At 44.3% G+C, this 22,743-nt stretch overlaps 1 protein-coding gene across 1 annotated transcript in view; it reads left to right on the top strand.

Annotated features, from left to right (window-relative positions):
* Nucleotides 1–15,858, top strand: part of LIPG (lipase G, endothelial type) — a 41,966-nt gene extending 26,108 nt beyond the window's left edge. Inside the window, exons 6-10 of the mRNA XM_070934568.1 lie at nt 5,668–5,910; nt 6,940–7,060; nt 8,604–8,822; nt 14,697–14,801; nt 15,849–15,858. Coding sequence (XP_070790669.1) covers nt 5,668–5,910; nt 6,940–7,060; nt 8,604–8,822; nt 14,697–14,801; nt 15,849–15,858 — 698 coding nt within the window. The remainder of the gene's footprint in view (nt 1–5,667; nt 5,911–6,939; nt 7,061–8,603; nt 8,823–14,696; nt 14,802–15,848) is intronic.
* The last annotated feature ends 6,885 nt before the right edge of the window (nt 15,859–22,743 follow it).

Genomic DNA, 22,743 nt, shown 5'->3' with positions numbered 1-22,743 from the left:
GCTTGACCTCCTCCTCTCTGTGGCAGCCCCTCAGATATTGCAACACTGCTATCATGTCTCCCTTGGTCCTTCTCTTCACTAGACTAGCCAGGCCCAGTTCCTGCAACCGTTCATCGTATATTTTAGCCTCCAGTTCCCTAATCATCCTGGTTGCTCTCCTCTGCCCTTTTTCCAGAGTCTCAACATCTTTTTTATAGTGTGGTGACTAAAATTGGATGCAATACTCTAGGTGTGGTCTTACTAGGCCTTTCTTTTTTACTGAGTAAAATGTATTTGAATATGTTAAATTGTACAAATTATGATATGGCCAATACTCTGTTCATAAAATATGCGGGGGAAAATGGGAGGGGGAAAAATCAATAAAACTTGATTAAAAAAAAACAAAAAATCAAACTACTGAGAAAGTATTTCAAACAGTCTCCAAGACAAAATCCAATGCAGCTTCTACATCTTTGGCCTTTCTTTCCATAAGAGCTTCCTTGTGAGCATTAGAGCAGGATAATGCCCAGTGAAATATTAATAAAATCATCGGCATCTTCTCTTTACCCTGTAAATACTAGATGGCTTTAGGCCTCCAACTTCAGTTTTGAGGCACCAAAACTGACTTATATTTCAACGTTGCTTTAAAGCAGCTGCCTCCTAAATATTTTGGCCTGTAACCAGTGGGTGTCTGGTGGTGGTGGGGAGGGAATCAAAAAGCAGATAAAATAACAATGTTGGAAGGGACCTTGGAGGTCTTCTCGCTCAACCCTCTGCTCAAGGAGGAGACCCTATAGCAGGAGAACATTGCTATCATGTCACCCCTAAACCTTCTTTTCATTAAACTAGAGGAGGAGGAGGAGGAAGAGGAGGAGGAGGGGAAGGAGATGCCATCTTGCTGATGTTGACCCTCTCACATGGCTGTTGCTGCTGAGATTGGTTCCCATAAGACACTGAGGCAGTGGTGGGTTCTTCCCGGTTCGGCCTGGTTCGGCCGATCCGGTAGCGGTGACGATATGATGTCATTGAACCGGTTCTGCCGCCCCGCCCCCCCGCGTTATTCTTACCTTTTATTTGGCCCCACCCCCAATCTATTGCTGCCTCCTGAGTCCCAGCTGATCTGCTAGAAGGAAAAAAGCTGTTTAAACTCTTGCCGTGGGGCTTCAAAGGGCCGCCCTACAGCTAATCAGTATTAAAAGGCAGTGTGCTAGTAGACCAGTGCCTCCAAAAATAAATTAGTAGACCAGTGCCTGCAAAAACAAATGGGTAAACTAATGCCTGCAAAAATAAATGAGTAGACCAGTACCTGCAAAAATAAATGGGTAGACCAGTACCTGCAAAAATAAATGGGTAGCTCAGTGCCTGCAAAAATAAATGGGTAGACTAATGCCTGCAAAAATAAATGGGTAGACCAGTACCTGCAAAAATAAATGGGTAGACCAGTACCTGCAAAAATAAATGGGTAGACCAGTGCCTGTAAAAATAAATGGGTAGACTAATGCCTGCAAAAATAAATGAGTAGACCAGTACGGCAAAAATAAATGAATAGACCAGTGCCTGCAAAAATAAATAGGTAGACCAGTACCTGCAAAAATAAATGGGTAGACCAGTGCCTGTAAAAATAAATGGGTAGACTAATGCCTGCAAAAATAAATGAGTAGACCAGTACGGCAAAAATAAATGAATAGACCAGTGCCTGCAAAAATAAATAGGTAGACCGGTACAGCTCTGCAAGGAGTTAAAAGCCTGGTAGATCACTACCTCTGTTAAATCCTAAAGAATTGTCACATGACCATCAAGCCATGCCCACAAAATAAGCCACGCCCACAGAACCGGTAGTAAAAAATTTTAGAACCCACCCCTGCACTGAGCAGTATGATCCAAAGCCCTGTTCCGGAGAGGCATTATGGGATCGGTAGCCCCAAAATTCTGGAAGGAGCCCAGTCTAGGAAAGGCTGCGTTTAAGGGTTTCAAGTTAGAACATCCTCCGGAAGGACTTTAAACTACAACACGCACTTTATAAATGCAAAGCCGTTATTTAAACGTCAGACATCTTTCTTGGGACCCTCAGTCATGGCAGTAGGAAGGAAGAGTATGCCCATGGGGCCACTTGGCTAATGAACCTTGAGGCTTTGTGATAATTGGCAGCCGCTTGGAAAACTCATGCCTTCCCAGCCAAAAATACAAAGCCATTTCAGTTTATGAAATGTTTCCAACTGGTTCTGCGCCGTCCTTATTATTTAAATGATATGTGTGTCCTTTGGGTTGCACTGCAACCTTCTTGGCTAGTGGCCTGTCTGGTTCTTGGCCAAGCTGAGCTCGTGCTTGCGCTGCGCTCCGAAAACCACCGAGAACCATAAATTTCGCTGCTGCCCATGGGCAAACGCTTCTCTCTTTTGGCTGAGCAGGAGAATGCGAAAGAGGTGTTTTGGCATTGCAATTCAATTCGGAATAGAGATGGAAGGGACCTTGGAGGTCTTCTAGTCCAGGGATTTCCAACCTTGGCAACTTTAAGACTTGTGGACTTCGACTCCCAGAATTCCTCAACCAGCAAAGCTCTGAACCAAAGTTGAAGTCCACAAGTCTTAAAGTTGGCAAGGTTGGAGACCCCTGTTCTAGTCCAACCCACTGCATAAGTAGGAGACCTAGTGTTAAGGATATTGGTGTTGTGTTACCCACCAGCAGAGTAAATGCACAAGGAAACGTTGCTGAGAGCAATGAATAAGAGTTATGCAAATTGGTTTATCAAACGCTTACTTTATAGTAGAAAAACAGTCTCACAGTCTTTAAACAAATTCCAAGTCTTTGCCAGTTAAATCAGTCCAGTAGTTACAGAATCTTCTTACCCAACAAACAGTAGTTGGTTAGAATAACAAACTCACTCTGGTTCACAAACCACGATGGTAGCAGATCCATCAAACCATGATTAGCAGATAGCAACTCCTCTCAATGGTAGCATATCACATCAGCTCCATACACAATGGCAGCATATCATAGCAGCAACTGAACAGTTACAGTACCTTTCTTAAATACATTCACAACCAGTCATTATCTAATTACAGCATGACTCAGCATTACAATGATTCAGCAGTAAAGCCTTAAAGTCACACAATACATATTCATATTAAAGTCACAGAACACATATATTGCCTGGACAACTTGTTAGGCTCAAACCATATCCTAACACCTAGGGGTCCCCAACCCCCAGTCCGTGAACTGGCACTGGTCTGTGAGATGCCAGCAACCAGTCTGTGCAAACAAGTGAAGCCCCATTTGCGGGATATGGGCAGCATTCAAAACGACGCCCCCTCTGATCCGCGGAAAAACCTTTCTCCACAGAACCATACCCTGGTGCCCAAATGGTTGTGGGCCTCTGCCCTATCCCATTTCAGACAAGTGGCTGACCAGTCTTTTCTTAAAAACCTCCAGTGAAAATATATTTTACATTAATATAAAAATTATATGCTGCTATGGGTCCATGTGAAGTGTGGCAGTGCCTACACAAGGTAACAGAATAACCAGAGGTGGTATTCAGCTGGTTCAGGCGAACTGGTAGTGATGACCTAGTGACGACCTGCGGGTGGGCCTGCCCACCCACCCGGATGCAGTCCCGTGTTTTTGATGTTGCGTGTAAGTGTGAACAGCGCGCACGAGCGAATTGCCGTGTTGTTTAACATCACACGTACATGTGGACAGAGCGTGCGAGCAAACTGCTGTGTTGTTTGATGTCGCACGTACGCGTGGACGGCGTGTGCGAGCAAATTGCCGTGTTGTTTGACGTCGCACGTACGTGTGGATGGCGCGTGTGAGCAAATTGCCGTGTTGTTTGACATCGCTTGTATGTGTGGACAGCGCGTGTGAGCAAATTGCCATGTTGTTTGACGTCGCTTGTATGTGTGGACAGCGCGTGTGAGCAAATTGCCGTGTTGTTTGATGTCACATGTACGTTTGGATGGAGCGTGCGAGCAAATTCAGTGTTGTTTGACATCGCACATACGTGTGGACGGCACGTGCGAGCAAATTGCTGTGTTGTTTGACATATGTACGTGTGGACGGCATGTGCGAGCAAATTGTTGTGTTTTGTGATGCCGCACACCAGTGGTGGGTCACCTCCGGTTCAGTCCGGTTCTTGCGAACCGGTAGTATAACCGGGGGAAAGCTCTGCCCACCCACCCGGATGTTGTCATTCACTCACGTGTGTGCGTGATCCCATTGCGAACCGGTAATAAAGATAAGTAGAACCCACCTCTGCTGCACGTATGTGTGGACGGTGCCCACTCACATTTCCGGTGCTGGGCGAACCGGTTGCTACAGTATGTGAATCCCACCTCTGAGAATAACAGAGTTGGAAGGGATCTTGGAGGTCTTCTAGTCTAACCCCTCTGCTCAGGCAGGAAACCCTATAGAATTTCAGACAAATGGTTGTCCGATCTCTTCTTTAAAAGCTTCAGTGATGGAGCAAGCACAACTTCTGGAGGCAAGTCGTTCCACTGATTAATTGTTCTCACTGTTAAAAACTTTCTCCTTAATTCCATGTTGCTTCTCTCCTTGATTAGTTTCCATCCATTGTTTCTTATCCTGACCTCTGGTGCTTTGGAATATAAATTGACTTCCTCTCTTCTTTGTGGCAGCTCCTCAAATACTGGAACACTGTTATGTCTGTTAGGAAATGGTTATTTGTCTAACTAGTTGGTCAGGCAATATATAAACCAACAATGTATGTTTGCAGTCAGAAAGGTATTATATTGCTTTAAGGCTGTATTGCATCATCCTGTATCCTGAATGGCTAAGCTCTGTAGCCAATGTACTTAAGGGAAGTCAGGATCATGGCTTGTGTGGACACTACACCATTTTACCTGCTTATTTGCTGTAACTCTCTACCTGATCTCTCTGCATGATCACTGTTTGATCATAGCTACATGTTGCTTTCTACTATTTATTGAATGTTTTGATATTGAACTTGTTCCTGTTTGAAACTCAAGAAGAACTGTTTTAATGTGTATGACTACAACTGGTAAGAAGACTTTGTACTTGAAATATCCCTGGATTGATCTTTTAACTCTCGTCTTATCTGTGTATGACTTGGATTGTTTTTGGATTTTGCTTTACTTTTTCTAAAAGTAAAAGACTACAACAACTCAGTGTGTTTGTATGTTTAACTGTGATTGTTCACAACCATTCCCAGTCGCTTTTCATGCGTTTACTCAAAGGGTACTCTGCTCAATAACCAACAACATTGGTTATTTATTTATTTATTTATTTGTTTCCATTTATATACCGCCCTTCTCCAATAGGACTCAGGGCGGTTATGAGCCAAGAATATCCTTAACAATGTCATTAACTAGATAAACCCAATTCCTGCAACCGTTCTTCATATGTTTTAGTGTCCAGGCCTTTAATCACCTTATTTGCTGTTCACTGCACTTTTTCCAAAGTCTCAACATCTTTTTTGTAAAGTGGTGACCAAAACTGGATGCGGTATTCCAGGTGTGGTCTTACTAAGGCTTTATAAGGCGGTACTAATACTAATACTTCACGTCATTTTGATTCTGTTCCTCTGTTTATACAACCAAGGATTGTATTCGCTTTTTTGGCTGCTGCCACACCCAACAGGCTCATGTTTAAGTGATTGTCCACTGAGACGCCAAAATCCTAATGATTTCTGTGCTCCATCTCCCCCCTCTCTAGAGCTTGGGGACCTTGTGATATGCGAACACGAGCGGTCAGTGCACCTCTTTGTGGACTCGCTTGTGAACAAGGACAAGCAGAGTTTTGCCTTCCAATGCACGGATTCCGGACGCTTCAAGAAGGGCATTTGCTTGAGCTGTCGGAAGAATCGCTGTAACGGCATCGGATACAACACCAAGAAGATGAGGAACAAGCGCAACAGCAAGATGTACCTCAAGACAAGGGCTGGCATGCCTTTCAAAGGTAAGGTGAAAATTTGGGGCTCAATTTTGTTCGTAAGTCAAATTTCCGTTGCTAAGCGAGACAGTGGTTAAGTGAGTTTTGCCCCATTCTGTGACCTTTCCTGTCACAATTGTTAAGTGAATCACTGCAGTTGTTAAGTTAGTAACACGGTTGTTAGGTGAATCTGGCTTTCCCGTTGACTTTGCTTGTCAGAAGGTAGCAAAAGAGGATCCTATGACCCTGGGACACTGCAACCGTCATAAATATGAGCCAGTTGCCAAGCGTCCAAATGTTGATCAGGTGACTGTGGGGTTACTGTGTGAAAAACAACCATAAGTCATTTTTTTTCAGTGCCGTTCCCCAGTCCATTGGAAAGCCAGATTCACTTTACGACTGTGTTACTAACTTAACAGTTGCAGTGATTCACTTAACGATGATGGCAAGAAAGGTCCTAAAATGATGCAAAACTCGCTTAACAACTGTCTTGCGATGGAACTTTTGGACTCGATTGTGCTCATGGTCCATGGACTGCCTACAATTAATTTACCGGTGTGCAAGAGCTTTGCTGTGGATCAAAGACAGCTGCCTTCTTTCTCCTCCGTGTAGTAGGGAATCCAACATCCATGCCCTACTGCTTTTCTGGTTCTCTCTAGTCAGCGGTCAGTTTCAGATTATGTTACTATTGGTTTGCCCCGCGTGCGCATGCGCCTGGTTCACACATGCACCTGCCTTCCACACATGTGCCCAGCATTCTGCACATGTGCTTTGCTCACATGTGTACTTTCTATGCATGCACTCGCCCTCAAAAATGTGCCTAACCCCCTAGAGCTGGGGTTGGTGGTGGGCCCACCCGTAATTTCCGCTACCAGTTCGGGCGAACCGATCTGAACCGGCTGAATATCACTTCTGTCTCTAGTCTTCTAGTTTGGGGCCCCAACAACAGATATGGCACTCAGATCCTCTGCCCCTTGGACCCTCCCCTTGCAAGCCATGTCTGTTTATGTTACCACAAATTTGCAAGTCTAATTTTGGGCTCTTGTCTTCCCACAGTTTTCCACTATCAGCTGAAGATCCATGTCTTCAGCTACAAAAGTCTGGGAGAAACCGAACCAGCATTTTCCGTCACCTTCTATGGGACCAGTGGAGATTCTGAACCTCTACCTCTGGAAGTGTAAGTGGAAAATTTCAAATATCAGTCATTCTCGTTAAAGTTGAGATTGTTTTTTCTAAGAAGGCCACTTCCATGTTTTGTTTCCTCAACTCTGTCCTAGGAAGACTTGGTAGATCCCTTGTTTTAAAGAGGGGAACAGTCCAGAGCCTTGGTAAGACCACACCTGAAATACTGTGTCCAGTTTTGGTCACCACGTTACAAAAAAAGATGTTGAGACTTTGGAAAAAGTGCAGAGAAGAGCAACTAAGATGATTAAAGGCCTGGGGACTAAAACATATGAAGGACTTGGGTTTGGCTAGTCTAGTGAAAAGAAGGACTAGGGGTGACATGATAGCAGTATTCCAGTATTTGAGAGGTTGCCACAAGGAAGACACATTGTCTGAAATGGTATAGGACAGTGATGGCTAACCTTTTTGCCGTCGTGTGCCAAAAGTGGGGGTCGCGTGGGGGGTCGTGGGTGCGTGTGCCCACATCCATAATTCAATCTGCCCGCTCTCCTGTGCATGGGCACGTGACCCCCCACACATACACTTCCCCCTACTTTTGGCACACGATGGCCCGGTGGGCCCATTTTTCCACCTCCCCAGGCTCCAGAGGCTTTCTAGGAGTCTGGGGAGGGCAAAAACAGCCTTCCCCATCCTTCCGGAGGCCGGAAACAGCCAGTTTTCCGACTTCCAGTGGGACCGGAAGGCCTGAAAATCAGTTGGCCGGTGCACACATGCACTGGAGCTGAGTTAGGGCAACACTCACGTGCCCACCAATATGGCTCCGCGTGCCACACCTGTGGCACCCGTGCCATAGATTCGCCATCACGGGTATAGGATCTCCTGCTGGAGTAGAAGGCTAGACTAGAAGACCTCAAAGGTACCTTCCAGTTCTATCCTGATATTCCGATATTCAGGGAAGTTCTCAAATGTCTTTGTGTTCCTACACCGCATGTATTAGCACCCCTAAAATTTGAAATAACGATTGGGAACTTCCAGCTCGTGGGTCTAATCCAGGGGTGAAATCCAGCAGGTTCTGACAGGTTCTGGAGAACTGGTAGCGGACATTTTGAGCAGTTTGGAGAACCGGCAAATACCACCTCTGGCTGGCCCCAGAGTGGGGTGGGAATGGAGATTTTGCAATATCCTTCCCCCAGGAGTGGGGTGGGAATCAGTGGTGGGTTGCCCCCGGTTCGCACCGGTTCTATAGAACCGGTAGTAAAACCGGCGGGAGGCTCCGCCCACCGACCCCAACGTCATCAAAATGCTTCTGCGCATGCTTCTGCACATGCCCCGTTGCGAACTGGTAGTAAAGGTAAGTAGAACCTACCCCTGGTGGGAATGGGGATTTTGCAGTATCCTTCCCCTGCCACGCCCACCAAGCCATACCACGCCCACCAAGCTACGCCCACAGAACCAGTAGTAAAAAAAGTTGGATTTCACCACTGGTCTAATCCATCTCATCAGCTTAACTCTTGAACCCCTTGCCGTCTTCCCTCTGGAACAAGGCTGAGCTGGTGGAGGAATGATCATCTGTTCAATGTTGGCTTCCTTTTCAGATCCGATCAAATTGGCCTGAACTATACAAACACCTTCCTGGTCTACACAGGAGAGGATTTGGGTGATATTCTAAAGATCAAACTCACCTGGGAAATCACCACTAAGTCCTGGTACAACTTTTGGAGCCAAATGAAAAAATACTGGTCCAAGTCCGATCCCTCATCCAAAGAACTGCAGATCAGACGGATCCGCGTGAAGTCGGGCGAAACGCAGAAGAAGTAAGGATCTTGGTGAAGGATCACCAGTGGGGAGCAAGTGGTGTAACATCCCACAGTCTATTTCTGTTGGTCGAAATGGCTGGGAGGGAAGGGATGCTCAGTTTGAACTAAACAATTCACCCGTGCATGTACGTTTATGTACAGGTAGTCCTCGACTTACAACGGTTCATTTAGTGACCGCTCAAAGTTCCAACGGCACCGAAAAAAGGGACTTGTGAACGTTTTTCACACCTGACCGTTGCAGTATCCCTGTGGTCACGTGATCAAAATTCAGGCGCCTGGCAACTGATTCATATTTATGATGGTTGCAGTGTCCCCGGGGTCAAGTCACTCTTTGGCAACTTTCTGACAAGCAAAGTCAATGGGGACGCCAGATTCACTTAACAACCCGTTACTAACTTAGCAGCTGGCGTGATTCACTTAACAAATGTGGCAAGAAAGGTCATAAAATGAGACAAAACTCACTTAACAAATGCCTCGCTTAGGAACACAAATTTGGGATCGTAAATCGAGAACATGAAGGTGCATGTTCCCAGAGAAGCAAACTCAATGGGGGAAGCTGGATTCGCTTAATGACCATGGGATTCAAATAACGCCTGCAATGATTCTTTTAACCGTGACAAAAAAATATATATCGTAAAATCAGGAAGCAACTGGCTTAATGACCCCCTTGCTTAGCAATGTAAATGTTAGTTCCAATTGTGGGAATGTTTTGTTTTGTTTTATGTTTTATTTGATTTGTATACCGCCCTACTCCCGAAGGACTCAGGGCGGTGAACAGCCAACAATAAAATAACATAGATACAAAAAATTAAAAAAACCAGATAAAATCAAATTAAATCATTTTGGCCCAGACAAATTAAAACACCCCAATAATTTAAAAACAGATTAAAATTTACATATTTAAAAAGGGAAGAGATTAGGCCAAGCCCGCCTGATGGAATAAAAAGGTCTTCACAGCGCGGCGGAAGGTGCGCAGATCCGGGATCCTCCGTATCTCTGGGGGGAGCTCATTCCAGATGGTAGGTGCCCCCACAGAGAAGGCTCTCCCCCTAGGGGTCGCCAGCCGACATTGTTTGGCTGACGGAATAAGTCGAGGACTAGCTCTATTTTGCTCTTAGGCATTTCTTTTTTCAAAAATTAAAACAAACTCCCACCCACACCCCTGGAAATCAAAATCAGGTGAAATAAAGTGCAAAGAAAGGGGTTTGAAAGGGGATGATAGGATGTTAAAAATGATATTAAAAAAAAATAAGAAAATGATGTTAAAAAAGCAGTGAATACATTCTAGTAGCTATTTTAGTTGTGAATCCTCATAATCTGGTTTCATGTTCAGGTGATAAATCAAAATTGCTTTTAGAAGCAGGATTTTAGTTAGCAAAAAAAAAAAAAGGCTTGAATAATACCTTAAGCCAGAGGTCCTTCAAACTTGGCAGCTTTAAGACTGGTGGACTTCAACTCCCAGAATTCTCATGACCCTAACCCAGAATTCTCATTTTGGGAGTTGAAGTCCACCAGTCTTAAAGCTGCCAAGTTTGAAGGACCTCTGCCTTCAAACCCACATCTTTACAAATGGACTCAAGGATATAGTTGGAATAACTTTTTTACAAACTGGAAAATTAATTTAAGGGAAACAGTCTGTTCATCTGCTCTTTTCCCATAAATATAATTTAAACCATCCCCAATCTATAAAACTTTTGGTTTTTCAATGATAATAGATGTCAACGAACTCTTCGTAGAAAGTATCTGTCGGAGGAAATGTGAATGACCCAGAGAAAAAGCTCTCTCTGTTATCTCTTTGTGTGCTTGATTTTAAAACTTCATATTTATCTATCTACCCAGTAAGAATTTTTATCTATGGGGATCCTTGGTGCTCTCTGAGCTAGGTTGTTTCCTTGCAGATATTTCAGGGGTGGGTTCTAAATTTTTTTACTACAGGTTCTGTGGGCGTGGCTTATTTTGTGGGCGTGGCTTGATGGTCATGTGACAATTCTTTAGGATTTAGCAGAGGTACAAGTCTACCAGGCTTTTAACTGCTTGCAGAGCTGTACTGATCTACTCATGTATTTTTGCAGGCACCAGTCTACTCATGTATTTTTGCAGGCACTGGTCTACCCATTTATTTTTGCATGCACCGGTCTACTCATTTGTTTTTGGAGGCACCGGTCTACCACCAAACTGCCTTTTACCACTGATCAGCTGTAGGGCGGCCCTTTGAAGCCCCGCGGCAAGAGTTTAAACAGTTTTTTTCCTTATAGCCCATCAGCTGGGACTCAGGAGGCAGCAATAGATTGGGGGTGGGGCCAAATAAAAGGTAAGAATAACGGTGGGGGGGGGCAGAACCGTTTCGGTGACATAATATTGTCACCGCTACCGGCTCGGTGGAACCGGGAGGAACCCACCACGGAAATATTTCATTACCCAAACTAGGTAACATCACCAGTGCATCAATGCTGATGATGTTACCTAGTTTGGGTAATGAAATGCCTGAAAGAAAACAACCAAGCTCAGAGAGCACCAAGGACCCCTCCGAGCTACAAATATTCTCCTTTATCGGTATTTTTATCTATGCTTTCTAGAGTCACACAAAGGTCAACAAATCAGAAGCGAGCAGCCTATTGTTATCAAATCTCTTCTGTGTATAGTCAACTGATCCTCATCCAGGCTTACATTCCATTAGTTTGCTAATCTGGAGCGAATCCAAGAATTTAACTCTCACCATCTCGAGGGAGACATTCCTCAAAGACCGCCCCAGTAGTAGGAGGGTAGGATGCTGCTGTTCTCCTGTCGGCTTGCAAAATTGGACATTCGGAAGAACCACAACTCTGTGTTGCAATTGTGGCGAGCGCCATTATGGTGTAGCAGTTGAAATGTTGGGTTAGGAACAAGGAGACCTTGGTTCTGTTTTTTTGACTTTAAGCCAGCCCCTCTCTCTCTGGGTTCTAGAACAAACATGGACTGTTGGTGAATATTTGAGACTAGGAGTGAGGAGACCTAAATTCATTTCACCCTCAGTCATGGAAGCTCCTGAGGGACTTTGGGCCTCCCTCTCATCCCAAGAACCAGAGTAATGTATAGGTCAGGGGTGTCAAACTTGATTTCATTGAGGGCCACATCAGGGTTGTGTTTGATCTCGGGGGGGGGGTGGCCAGGGTGGGTGTGGCCAGCTCGACATCACTCATGTCAGAGGTGCCTGTGGTGGCCCCAGCACTCTTTTTTTTTTTTTTTAAATTTGATTTATATGCCGCCCTTCTCCGGAGACTCAGGGAGGCTTACAATGCGTTAAGCAATAGCCTTCATACTTTTGTATATTTATACAAAGTCAGCTTATTGCCCCCACAAACTGGGTCCTCATTTCACCTACCTTAGAAAGAATGGAAGGCTGAGTCAACCTTGAGCCTTGGCGAGATTCGAACCTGCAGTAATTGCAGGCAGCTGGTCTTAATAACCAGCTTACTAACAGGGTGCCTTAGACGACTGTACTACCAAGGCTCGTGGCTCTGCCAGCGAAAACGGGCTCCCAAGCTCTGTTGCCTCCTGCAACCCTCTGTCAACGAAAACGGAGCTTGGGAGAGCCACACAAGTTCTGTTTCCGGCTGTGACAGTCTCCTGCAACCCTCTGCCAGCTCCGTTTTTGCTGGCAACGGCATCATGGGCTGGTCTAGTGGTGGGCTGCCCCCGGTTTGGACCGGTTCTCAAGAACCGGTAGTGAAACCGGCGGGAGGCCCCGCCTACCACCCCTGATGTCATCATCAGCGTTCTGTGCATGCGCAGAAGGTTCGCGATCCCGTTGCGAACCGGTAGTAAAGGTAAATAGAACCCACCCCTGGGCTGGTCCTTCGCTGTTTCCAGGGCGGTCCTGTGGGCCCGATCTATGCATCCCATGGGCCTTATCCGGCCGCTGGGCCTTGAGTTTGACACCCCTGATATAGGTAGTCCTCAATTTACAAGCATTCATTTAGTGACCATCTGAAGTTACAACAGCACTGAAAAACTGACTTATGACCGGTTTTTACACTCACACCATTGTAGCCTTCTCATCGTCATGTGATCAAAATTCAGTGTTTGGCAACTGCCGTGTATTTATGACAGTTACACTGGCCTAGGATCATGTGATCCCCATTTGTCACCTTCCCGGCTAGCTTCCAATAAGCAAAGTCAATGGGGGAATCCAGATTTGGATTAATGATCGCATGATTCACTTAATAACTGCAGTGATTTGCTTAACAACTCTAGCAAAAAAAAGGTCATAAAAAGAGGCGCAGCTCACTTAACAACTGCCCTGCTTAGCAATGGAAATTTTGAGTTCAGCTGTGATTGTAAGTCCAGGTGTTGTGGCCGCTTGCCCCTCCAGCAGCCGAATCAGAGGAGGAAGAGGCGTGGGAGTCAGGATCAGCATCAAGGCAACCTGAGAGCTCCGAGGGGGAAGAGGGAATGGAGCTGGCAGAGAGAGAGAGAGAGAGAGAGAGGCAGAGCCTGGGCTGCCCATCAGCCCTCAGATGGAGAGTCAACAGGCCCGCAGGTCTGGAGGTGGCTGATGAGGAAGAGGAGGAACAGCTGGGTCCAGTGCCTGACACTGGCACAGAAGGCAGAGGAGAGGAGAGCAGTGGAAATCTATGGGCCAGTCCTTAGGATGGAAGAGCCACCGCTGTTCCGGATAAAAGGCAGGGGCGGAGATGAATAGATGTGGCAGACAACTATTCATCTCCCGGCTGGTCGGACTTGTTAGCCAGCATTGAGAGAGAAACTTTTTGTCAGGGTTGCTAGCGCTCCTAATAAAGGAGTTAACTTTAGAGAGTTTGTCGTGTTTGGAGAGCTGGGTCAGAACACCAGGACTCCCCATCGCCTCAGCTATAGAAACTCTGTGGGTGATATTGGGCCAGTTCCTCTCTCTAGGAAGAGGCAGGCAGAATCCAAAACATGTACATTACTTTTAAACAAATATGCATGCATTTGTTTCAAAAGTATATATACATGCTGTCCTTCAAAATGATGACTCTTGTGGAAACCTCTCTGTGTCTGAAATCAGTCTGAAAATGTCCAAACAGTAACACTGATACATGATAGAAGAGATAGCATGGGAGGTGGACATTCTGATGTAATAAAAAAGTAAGATATTAAATCCAATATTTAGGAAAATCAAAAGAAAAAGTTTGCCTCACATGGGGAACAGAGATGGTATTCAGCAGGTTCTGACCAGTTCTGGAGAATCAGTAGCGGAAATTATGAGTAGTTCGGAGAACTGGTAAATACTACCTCTGATTGGCCTGCCCCCTTTTATTCTCTGCCTCCCGAGTCCCAGCTGATCAGGAAGAAATGAGGATTTTGCAGTATCCTTCCCCTGGAGTAGGGTGGGAATGGAAATTTTACAGTATCCTTCCCCTGCCACACCCACCAAGCCACGTCCACCAAACCATACTATGTCCATCAAGCCATGCCCACAGAACTGGTAGTAAAAATTTTTGAATCCCACCACTGATGGGAACGATAATGAAAGAAGGAAGATGGAAGGAAGCCATTTCTCTACAACTGGGGTGGGGAACCATGGGCCCTTTTATGACTTGTGGACTTCAATTCCCAGAAAGGGCCACGGTTCCCCATCCCTGCTCTAGCACAATGTTTCTCAATCTTACCAACTTCAAAATATGTGGACTTCAACTCCCAGAGTTCCTCAGCCAGTATGCTAGCTGAAGAATTCTGGGAGATGAAGTCCACATGTCATAATTTGCCAAGGGTGAAAAACAATGATTTGGGAATTAACAGTTTTGTCAAAGAAAAGTTACAAAGTTGGAATAGATAGCTTAGTATCACTTTCCATTTAAAGGTCCTTGTGTTCTATGTGACTTAAAACACCTTTCGTTTTGTTTGTTTCAGGCTTGTGTTTTGTGCAGAAGTCCCTGGGAAGACCAACATATCTCCTAGTCAAGAACTCTGGTTTGTAAAATGCCGAGAAGGGTGGCAAAAATGGAACAGAACAATGTAAGTCCTGATACCAGTTCAGTATTTAATTGCTTGCAACACAATTAGCACGAGGAGTTTTCTAAGTGTGTTACAGAGAAGACAATTGTTCCCCAAATCTATTGGGCAGGATTATCATTTAAAACTATAAAAATAGGAAAATACCTATTTTGGGAAGGTTTGGAAAGATGCAATGGACATCCAGAACATCCTCAAAATTTAGACTAACAGTGTGCCCTTTAAGTTCCCTAACACCTCAAAAAGGCAAGGAACAAAGGAAGGAGAAAGGAAAGAAGTGAAGATGGCACATGAGGAGAAGGAGAAATAGTGCTGGAGGAGGAGAAGGAAGAGAGATGGAGATGGTGGACAAGGAAAAGGAAGAGAGATAGTGATGGTGGACAAGGAAAAAGAGGAGGAGGAGAAATTGGTGGTGGAAGTGGTAGAGAAGGAGAAGAAGAAAGGAGGAGGAGGAAGAAGAGGAGGAAGAGGAGGAAATCGAAATAAATCTCAAGTCCAAAGATGCTACTGATGACCATTTTGGGGCCTTCTGTGAAGCATCTGAAGAATACAAATTGCAAATTGGGGGTAAGGACATCTGTAAAGGAGGTTAAACAAATCAACATGGTAGATAACTTGTATATAAAAATAAAAGAATAAGATTTTGATCACAGCAGTCCACATATCTTAAAGTTGCCAAGATTGGGAGAAACCCTGCTCTAAGAGAACTCTTGACCGTCCCTAGGTAAAATTGGGCACTTTACTCAGCATTTCCCACTACAAAGTAAATTTAGCTTTATGGTACCTGGAAGTCTCCATCAGTGGTTCTCCTCAAGCATGACAAGACCATTTGTGGTTCAGTGGCCATTAGTCAAATCTGAAACATCCCAGAAACTGCCTGAGACAGGAACTTGGCCTCCTCCCACAAATCTTTAGAGGGAGTTTCCCCCCCCCCCCCCGTCTTGTTTCTCTTTGAGGCCAGTTCATCTTAAATGATTGTCAAAGCGCATCAAAGCTGTAATTTGAGCCTCTTAAATCATGCTCTTTGTTTTTTTCCTCTTCCTTTCTTAGACCAGGATAAAATCGGCATTGAAATGTCCTCCTTGAGAAGCCTCTTAGATCCATCAGGGACCAACCCAGCTGGAAAAAGCATTTGCTGCGACGAAAGACGAAAGACCAAAACATGTTTCTGCAGACTTTTTCCTCTGGCTTCCTCACTTGTCAGGGCTTGCAAGAGCTTGTAGTTTAAAGATGGATCTGTGGGGTTGCTAAAAACTATCTCAGCATCAATGATAATTCAGAGAACTTTCTATATTTATGGCTTCTACTTTTTTTAAAAAAAGAATAATTTATTGGGAGGGAATAATAAACCCACCTGTTACAAAATTGGCCTCTTTTCAGAGAGCTTTTCTGGTTGTGCCTATGCCATCTTGCCTTGGTCAATGTTTGGGGTCTACGCCTCTTTTACAGGCCCAGTCAAAACAGATTGCACATTATTGCAACACCAAGATTAATGTGAATGCAGACAGAGCCAATCATATGATGTAGAGCACTGTGGGGTCCTTGGTTCTCTCTGAGCTTGGTTGGAGTTTTTTTTTGCAGACGTTTCATTACCCAACTCGATAACCTCATCAGTGCTAGAAGAGAATGGAGTTTTCCTTCTGTTTATGTACTAGTAGCTTCAGTGGTGGGTTCTAACTGGCTTTACTACTGGTTCTCTTTGTACACGCACTTCGCGCGCGATCGCCTCTTTGTGCACGCGCTTTGCGCGCGACAGTTGCAGTGTCCCGGGGTCATGGGATCACCTTTTGTGACCTTCTGACAAGCAAAGCCAATGGGGAAGCTAGATTCACTTAACAACCGTGTCACTAGCTTAACAACTGCAGAGATTCCCTTAACAAGTGTGGCAAGAAAAGTTGTAAAATGGCCATTTAACAACTGTCTTCTTTAGCAACAGAAACTTTGGGGTCAATTGTGGTTGTAAGTCAATGACTGTCGTGGGAACACTTTAACATAGATTAAGCATTCTTGATATGTCCAAATGAGGTCTGTCTCCTCTTGTAATTAATGAATAAAGTTGTTCGACTCTTCAAAGTTTGCAAAATTCCCACAGAAGACCCTTGAGAGTTTAAAGCAAGGGTCCCCAAACTTGGCAGCTTTAAGGCTTGTGGACTTCAACTCCCAAAATTCTCCAGCCAGCTATAACTCCCAATTCTGGGAGTTGAAGTCCACAAGTCTTAAAGCTGCCAAGTTTGAAGACGTCTGGTTTGAAGTGTTGCATTGAGCAAAATAAAATGATCTGAGGAGAATGTTAGCTCCTTCAGAAGAAAGGATGCCTATTTTTAAACCAGATTTCTCAAGGCACTTTTCTACTGCTAATTTTTTACGTATGGGTTAGCCGATCTCAACCAAAGTCTTTGGGGTTTTTTTTCCCCCCTATAGAAATGACATTTTGTCTTTGTTCTTTAGGAACAGAATTTGAGGTAATTTAACTGTGACCTGTGCCAACTTATGAAGTGATCCTGAAGCTCTGTCTGTGAAGTTAAATGTATATATAAAATGGGTTTTTGTAATAATTGCTCCTTCTCTATTTATTATTTTTTTTCCAGAAATGTGCATTTGTATATTTATATAAAGAGGCTCTTTTTTTTAAAAAAAAAAAAAATCGAATGTGTTTTTTTTACAAGCCAGGAGCAGAAAAATAAACTCAGTGACTTCTTTAAAATCAGATGTGGACATTTTAATTCTTTCACTTAAAAAATCCTAACATGGAGGGTCTGTGGAGAGAAATCCATCCTGGAGGAACTCGGGGAAACCTGTTCAGCTAAACAGACCCATAAAGTTGGAATTCCCCCAAGTCACAGTCGGTTGGTTCCCTTCAAATCCTTCCAGCCTGGATTGTAAATTTGGACAAGGTTGCAAATACAAAGAATAATTCTTCCACTTCAGTCTTTTTTTTTTTTTTAATTTGATTTATATGCCGCCCTTCTCCGGAGACTCAGGGCGGCTTACAATGCGTTAAGCAATAGCCTTCATTCTTTTGTATATTTTATACAAAGTCAGCTTATTGCCCCCACAAACTGGGTCCTCATTTCACCTACCTTAGAAAGGATGGAAGGCTGAGTCAACCTTGAGCCTTGGAGAGATTCGAACCAGCAGAAATTGCAGCTGTGTTAATAACAGGGTGCATTAAACCACTGTACCATCAAGGCTCATTCTTCTGGGAAGTGCAGATCTATGTTCTGACCCAACTCCCCAATCACGACAAACCCCCTGTAGTTGAAGCAATGATTCCTTTATTAGGAGCGCCAGCAGCCACAGCAAAAAGTTTCTCTTTCACCGCAGGCTAAGAAGTCTGTCCGGCAGGGAGATGGATAGTTGTCTGCCACATCTGTTCATCTCCGCCCCCTGCCTTTTATCCCCAGAGCTAGAGTGGGGCTTCGTTAGCAATGCTGGCTCTTCCATCCCAAGGATCAGCCCATAGATTTCCACTGCTCTCCTCTCCTCTCCTCTGCCTTCTGCGCATCCGTGCATCAGGCACTGGACCCAGCTGTTCCTCCTCTTCCTTATCAGCCACCTCCAGACCTGCGGGGCTGTTGATTCTCCATCTGAGGGCTGACGGACGGCCCAGGCTCCGCCTCTCTTTCTCTCTCTCTGCCAGCTCCATTCTCTCTTCCCTCTCGGAGCTCTCAGGTTGCCTTGATGCTGACCCTGACTCCCATGCCTTCTTCTCATCTGATTTGGCTGCTGGAGGGCTAGAGGCTGACAGGCCACAACAATCTGATTTCGCGTCTTAGAAACCACATAGGAGCGCGGTAGCTCGCTTGGTTAGGATGCTGGGTTGACAAGTAGCAAGCCCGCGTTTGAGACCCTGTGCTGCGGGTCTATGACAATTCATGGCAAACTTGCCATGGCCAACTCGCTTGCAGGACAACTCGCCACGGCCATCTCGCCAGAGGACAACTCGCGGTGGGACAAGAGTTACACTAATATACACTACCAAGAGCCTTGGTAGTACAGTGGTCTAAGGCACCCTGTTATTAAGACCAGCTGCCTGCAATTACTGCAGGTTCGAATTTCGCCAGGCTCAAGGTTGACTCAGCCTTCCATCCTTTCTAAGGTAGGTAAATTGAGGACCCAGTTGTGAGGGCAATAAGCTGACCTTGTATAAATATACAAAAGGATGAAGGCTATTGCTTAGCACATTGTAAGCCGCCCTGAGTCTCCGGAGAAGGGTGGCATATAAATCAAATTTAAAAAATAAATTAAAAAAAATGGTGGAATACAATCATTAAAGAAAGAATGCAAAAGGAGGGACAGAATGAAATGCGAATGGCAAAAAGTAAAATAATTTTTATTTATTGTAAATAATTACCATATTTTTCAGAGTATAAGACGCACCTTTTTCTCCCCAAAAAGAGGGTGAAAATCTGGGTGCGTCTTATACTCCGAATGTAGCCCTGCCCAGCCTCGCAAACAGAGATTTCAGAGGCTGAAAGAAGCCACTGAAAGAAGCTTCAGAAAAAAAAGCCTCTGAAAGGCTTTTATCTAAAATAATATGGCAAGCAACAAAAGAAGAATCAGTAAACCAAACTATGCTAACAAATCTGGAGAATGACAAATATCCAGCAGATCGGAAGAGGTTAATCTATATACCAATACCAAAGAAAGGAGATTGAACAGAGTACAGATAGTCCTTTAGAATAAAAGTCTCTGAAAGAAGCTTCAGAAAAAAAGCCTTTTTTTTCTGAAGCTCTGTTTCGGAGGCTTTCAGAGGCAGAAAAAAAAGATTTTCTGAAACAGAGTTTCAGAAGTTTCAGAGGCAGAAAAAAAAAGCAAGGCACAGAGCTCACAACCAATGAACCTGTTGCTAAAATTCACCTCTGGAAACAGCTGATTGTGGGTATTCCGGGAGGGTGATCCACCCACCTATCAGCTTTTTTCTTATTTTCCTCCCAAAAAACTAAGGTGTGTCTTATACTCTGAAAAATACGGTAAATAGAATTGTTAAATTGCCTGCAGTGAGTTGGTCATGGCGAGTTGTGGCAAATTGGCTGTGGTGAATGCTGCTGTGTGACAGGGTGAGTTCCCGTCATTCGCTCCAGCTCCTGCTAATGAAGCCGTTCGAAAGCATGCATTTGCAAGTAGATAGATAGATAGATAGATAGTTACCGCTTTGATGGGCACATAACAGGACATGAAAGGAGCCCCAAACTGGGTGTCCCCTGGGCAATTGTGATGTCACTGGCAAATTCTTTCAACCCGGAAGCGCCCTGGTGCTTCTGAGATTCGTGCGAGTACAAGCAGACATATGTCCTCCAATCAGATCCTTCGAACCTTCCAATGGTGGAAGTCCAAACTAGACTAATGATGATGATGATGATGATATGTGCCTTTACCAAAGCACAGTGGAAAATAAAAGCAGTAACACAATAACCACAAATCAATCCAATACAATTACAGGTAGTCCTCGACATACAGCCATTCGTTGAGCGACCCTTTGAAGTTGTGACACTGAAAAAAAGTGACTTATTTATTTATTTATTTATTTATTTATTTATTTATTTATTTATTTATTTATTTATTTATTTTTCAGATTTCTATACCACCCTTCTCCTTTCACACTCAGGGCGGTGAACAGCCAAAATAAAACATTTGTACACAAAAGTTAAAATAAATTTAAAATAATTAAATAAAGTTTGGCCCATAATTTAAAACATTTCAATTAAAATCAATATCAAATTTTAAAAACCAACCATAAAATCAGGACAGCCCGGCTAACTGAAAAAAATAGGTTTTAAGGGCCCGACGAAAAGTCCAGAGGTCTGGGATCACTCGTATCTCTGGGGGTAGATTGTTCCAGAGGGTAGGTGCCACCACAGAGAAGGTTCTCCCCCTGGGGGTCACCAGCTGACATTGTCTGGCCCACGGCACCCTGAGGAGGCCCTCTCTGTGGGAGCGAACTGGCCAGTGGGAGGCAATTGGTGGCAGAAGGCGGTCCCGTAAGTACCCCGGCCCTAAGCCATGGAGCACTTTAAAGGTGATCACCAACACCTTGAAGCGCACCCGGAAGTCCACCGGAAGCCAATGCAGCTCGTGCAGGAGAGGAGTCACATGGGAGCGCCCCGTCGTTCCCATAATCCCCCGTGTGGCTGCATTCTGCACCAGTTGGAGCCTCCGGGTGCACCCCAAGGGGAGCCCCATGTAGAGAGCGTTACAATAGTCCAGACGAGAACTTGGACTTATGACCAATCTTTACACATAAGACCACAGAGGCATTTTCACAGTTAGTGACCAGAATTCGGGCATTCGGCAATTGTCATGTTTTAACAATGGTGGCAAGTATCCCGGGGTCACGTCATTGCCATTTGCAAACTTTCCAGCTGGCGTCTGATAACTAAAGACAAGGGAAGAAACTGGATTCACTTAACAACTGGGGCAAAAGAGGTAAAAATAAGATGTGACTCACTGAATAGCCACCTTGGTTCCAACTGTCTTAAACCAAGGACTATGTGTAATTCAAATTTTCACAGTAAAGCAGATTCTTTTAAAACAACCCCCTGGCTTAGGGCTGACTGTGTATATCCACAATAATTTAAAACAGCTTACTGGGAATTGTCAGAGAAACAAAAGTAGCTTACAGCAGACTTTAAACCATCAGTAATAAAAGAAGGTCTTTAAGCTCCCTTTAAAAGTCTTCCAATCAGAGATGGAGGGAAGAAGATCCAAAACTTAAGAACTAAATGAAATCCATTCCTTTTTCTGAATACAGGCAGTCTGTTCTGACCTAGGCTTCCCCAAAAAGCACGAAGCAGAATCCTGGTCCCGACAAAACCCCTTTTATTAAATCAAATAAATCAAATAAACTAATAAACTAATAAATCAAATAAACTAAAAACTATTAAACAAACAGTGAATTCCTCTCATTCACCTTCAGCAAAGTCTTTCAAGGGAGAATTTACAGGAACAGAAATCTTGGGCTGAATTGTAGTCATAACTCAAGGTCTACATGTAAATAATAGAATAAATACAGGTAGTCTTTTTCTTACGACCGCATTTGAGCTCAAAATGAGTCATAAAATGGGGCAACACTCACTTAACAATTCTCTTCCTTAACAAAGGAAATTTTGGGCTCAGTTGTGGTCATAAGTTGAGGACTTGCCTCTATTATTGATTGCTATGGGACTTTACTTGATAAAGTCCCAATAAGTAAGACAACAATAAGTAAGTATCTGATTTCCATCGCGCTGAAAACTCTTTGAGTTTAGAATTCCCTAGTTCAGAGATCTTCAAACTTGGCCGCTTTAAGACTTGGGAGTTGAAGTCCACAAGTCTTAAAGTGGCCAAGTTTGAAGACCTCTGCCCTAGTTGAACAATGGGATTGCCAACTAACCAGAGGAAACCCTCTTGCTGCAGCCAAAATAGCCAATGCAATCCTAAATTGCATTAATAGAGGGATACAATCAAGCTCAAGTGAGGTACTAATACCAGTCTATAAAGCCCTAGTAAGACCACACCTAGAGTATTGCATCCAGTTTTAGTCACCACACTATAAAAAAGATGTTGAGACTCTGGAAAAAGTGCAGAGGAGAGCAACCAGGATGATTAGGGGACTGGAGGCTAAAACATACGAAGAACGGTTGCAGGAACTGGGCATGGCTAGTCTAGTGAAGAGAAGGACCAGGGGAGACATGATAGCAGTCTTCCAATACTTGAGGGGCTGCCACAGAGAAGAGGGGCTCAGCCTATTTTCCAAAGCACCTGAAGGCCCGACAAGGAATAATGGATGGAAACTGATCAAGGAGAGATTCAACCTAAAAATGAGGAGGAACTTTCTGACAGTGAGAACAATCAACCCATGGAACAGAAGTTGCCTTCGGAAGTTGTGGGAGCTTCATCACTTGAGACTTTCAAGAAAAGATTGGACTGCCATTTGTCAGAAATAGTGTAGGGGGGTATACTTGAG

The sequence above is a fragment of the Pituophis catenifer genome, unplaced genomic scaffold (assembly GCF_029215685.1).
Source record: "Pituophis catenifer annectens isolate HBS135680 unplaced genomic scaffold, rPitCat1.0.hap2 SCAF_2, whole genome shotgun sequence".
Lineage (NCBI taxonomy): Eukaryota > Metazoa > Chordata > Lepidosauria > Squamata > Colubridae > Pituophis > Pituophis catenifer.
Note: the sequence above shows the minus strand (reverse complement) of the source record. Positions and strands in the feature narration are given on the sequence as shown.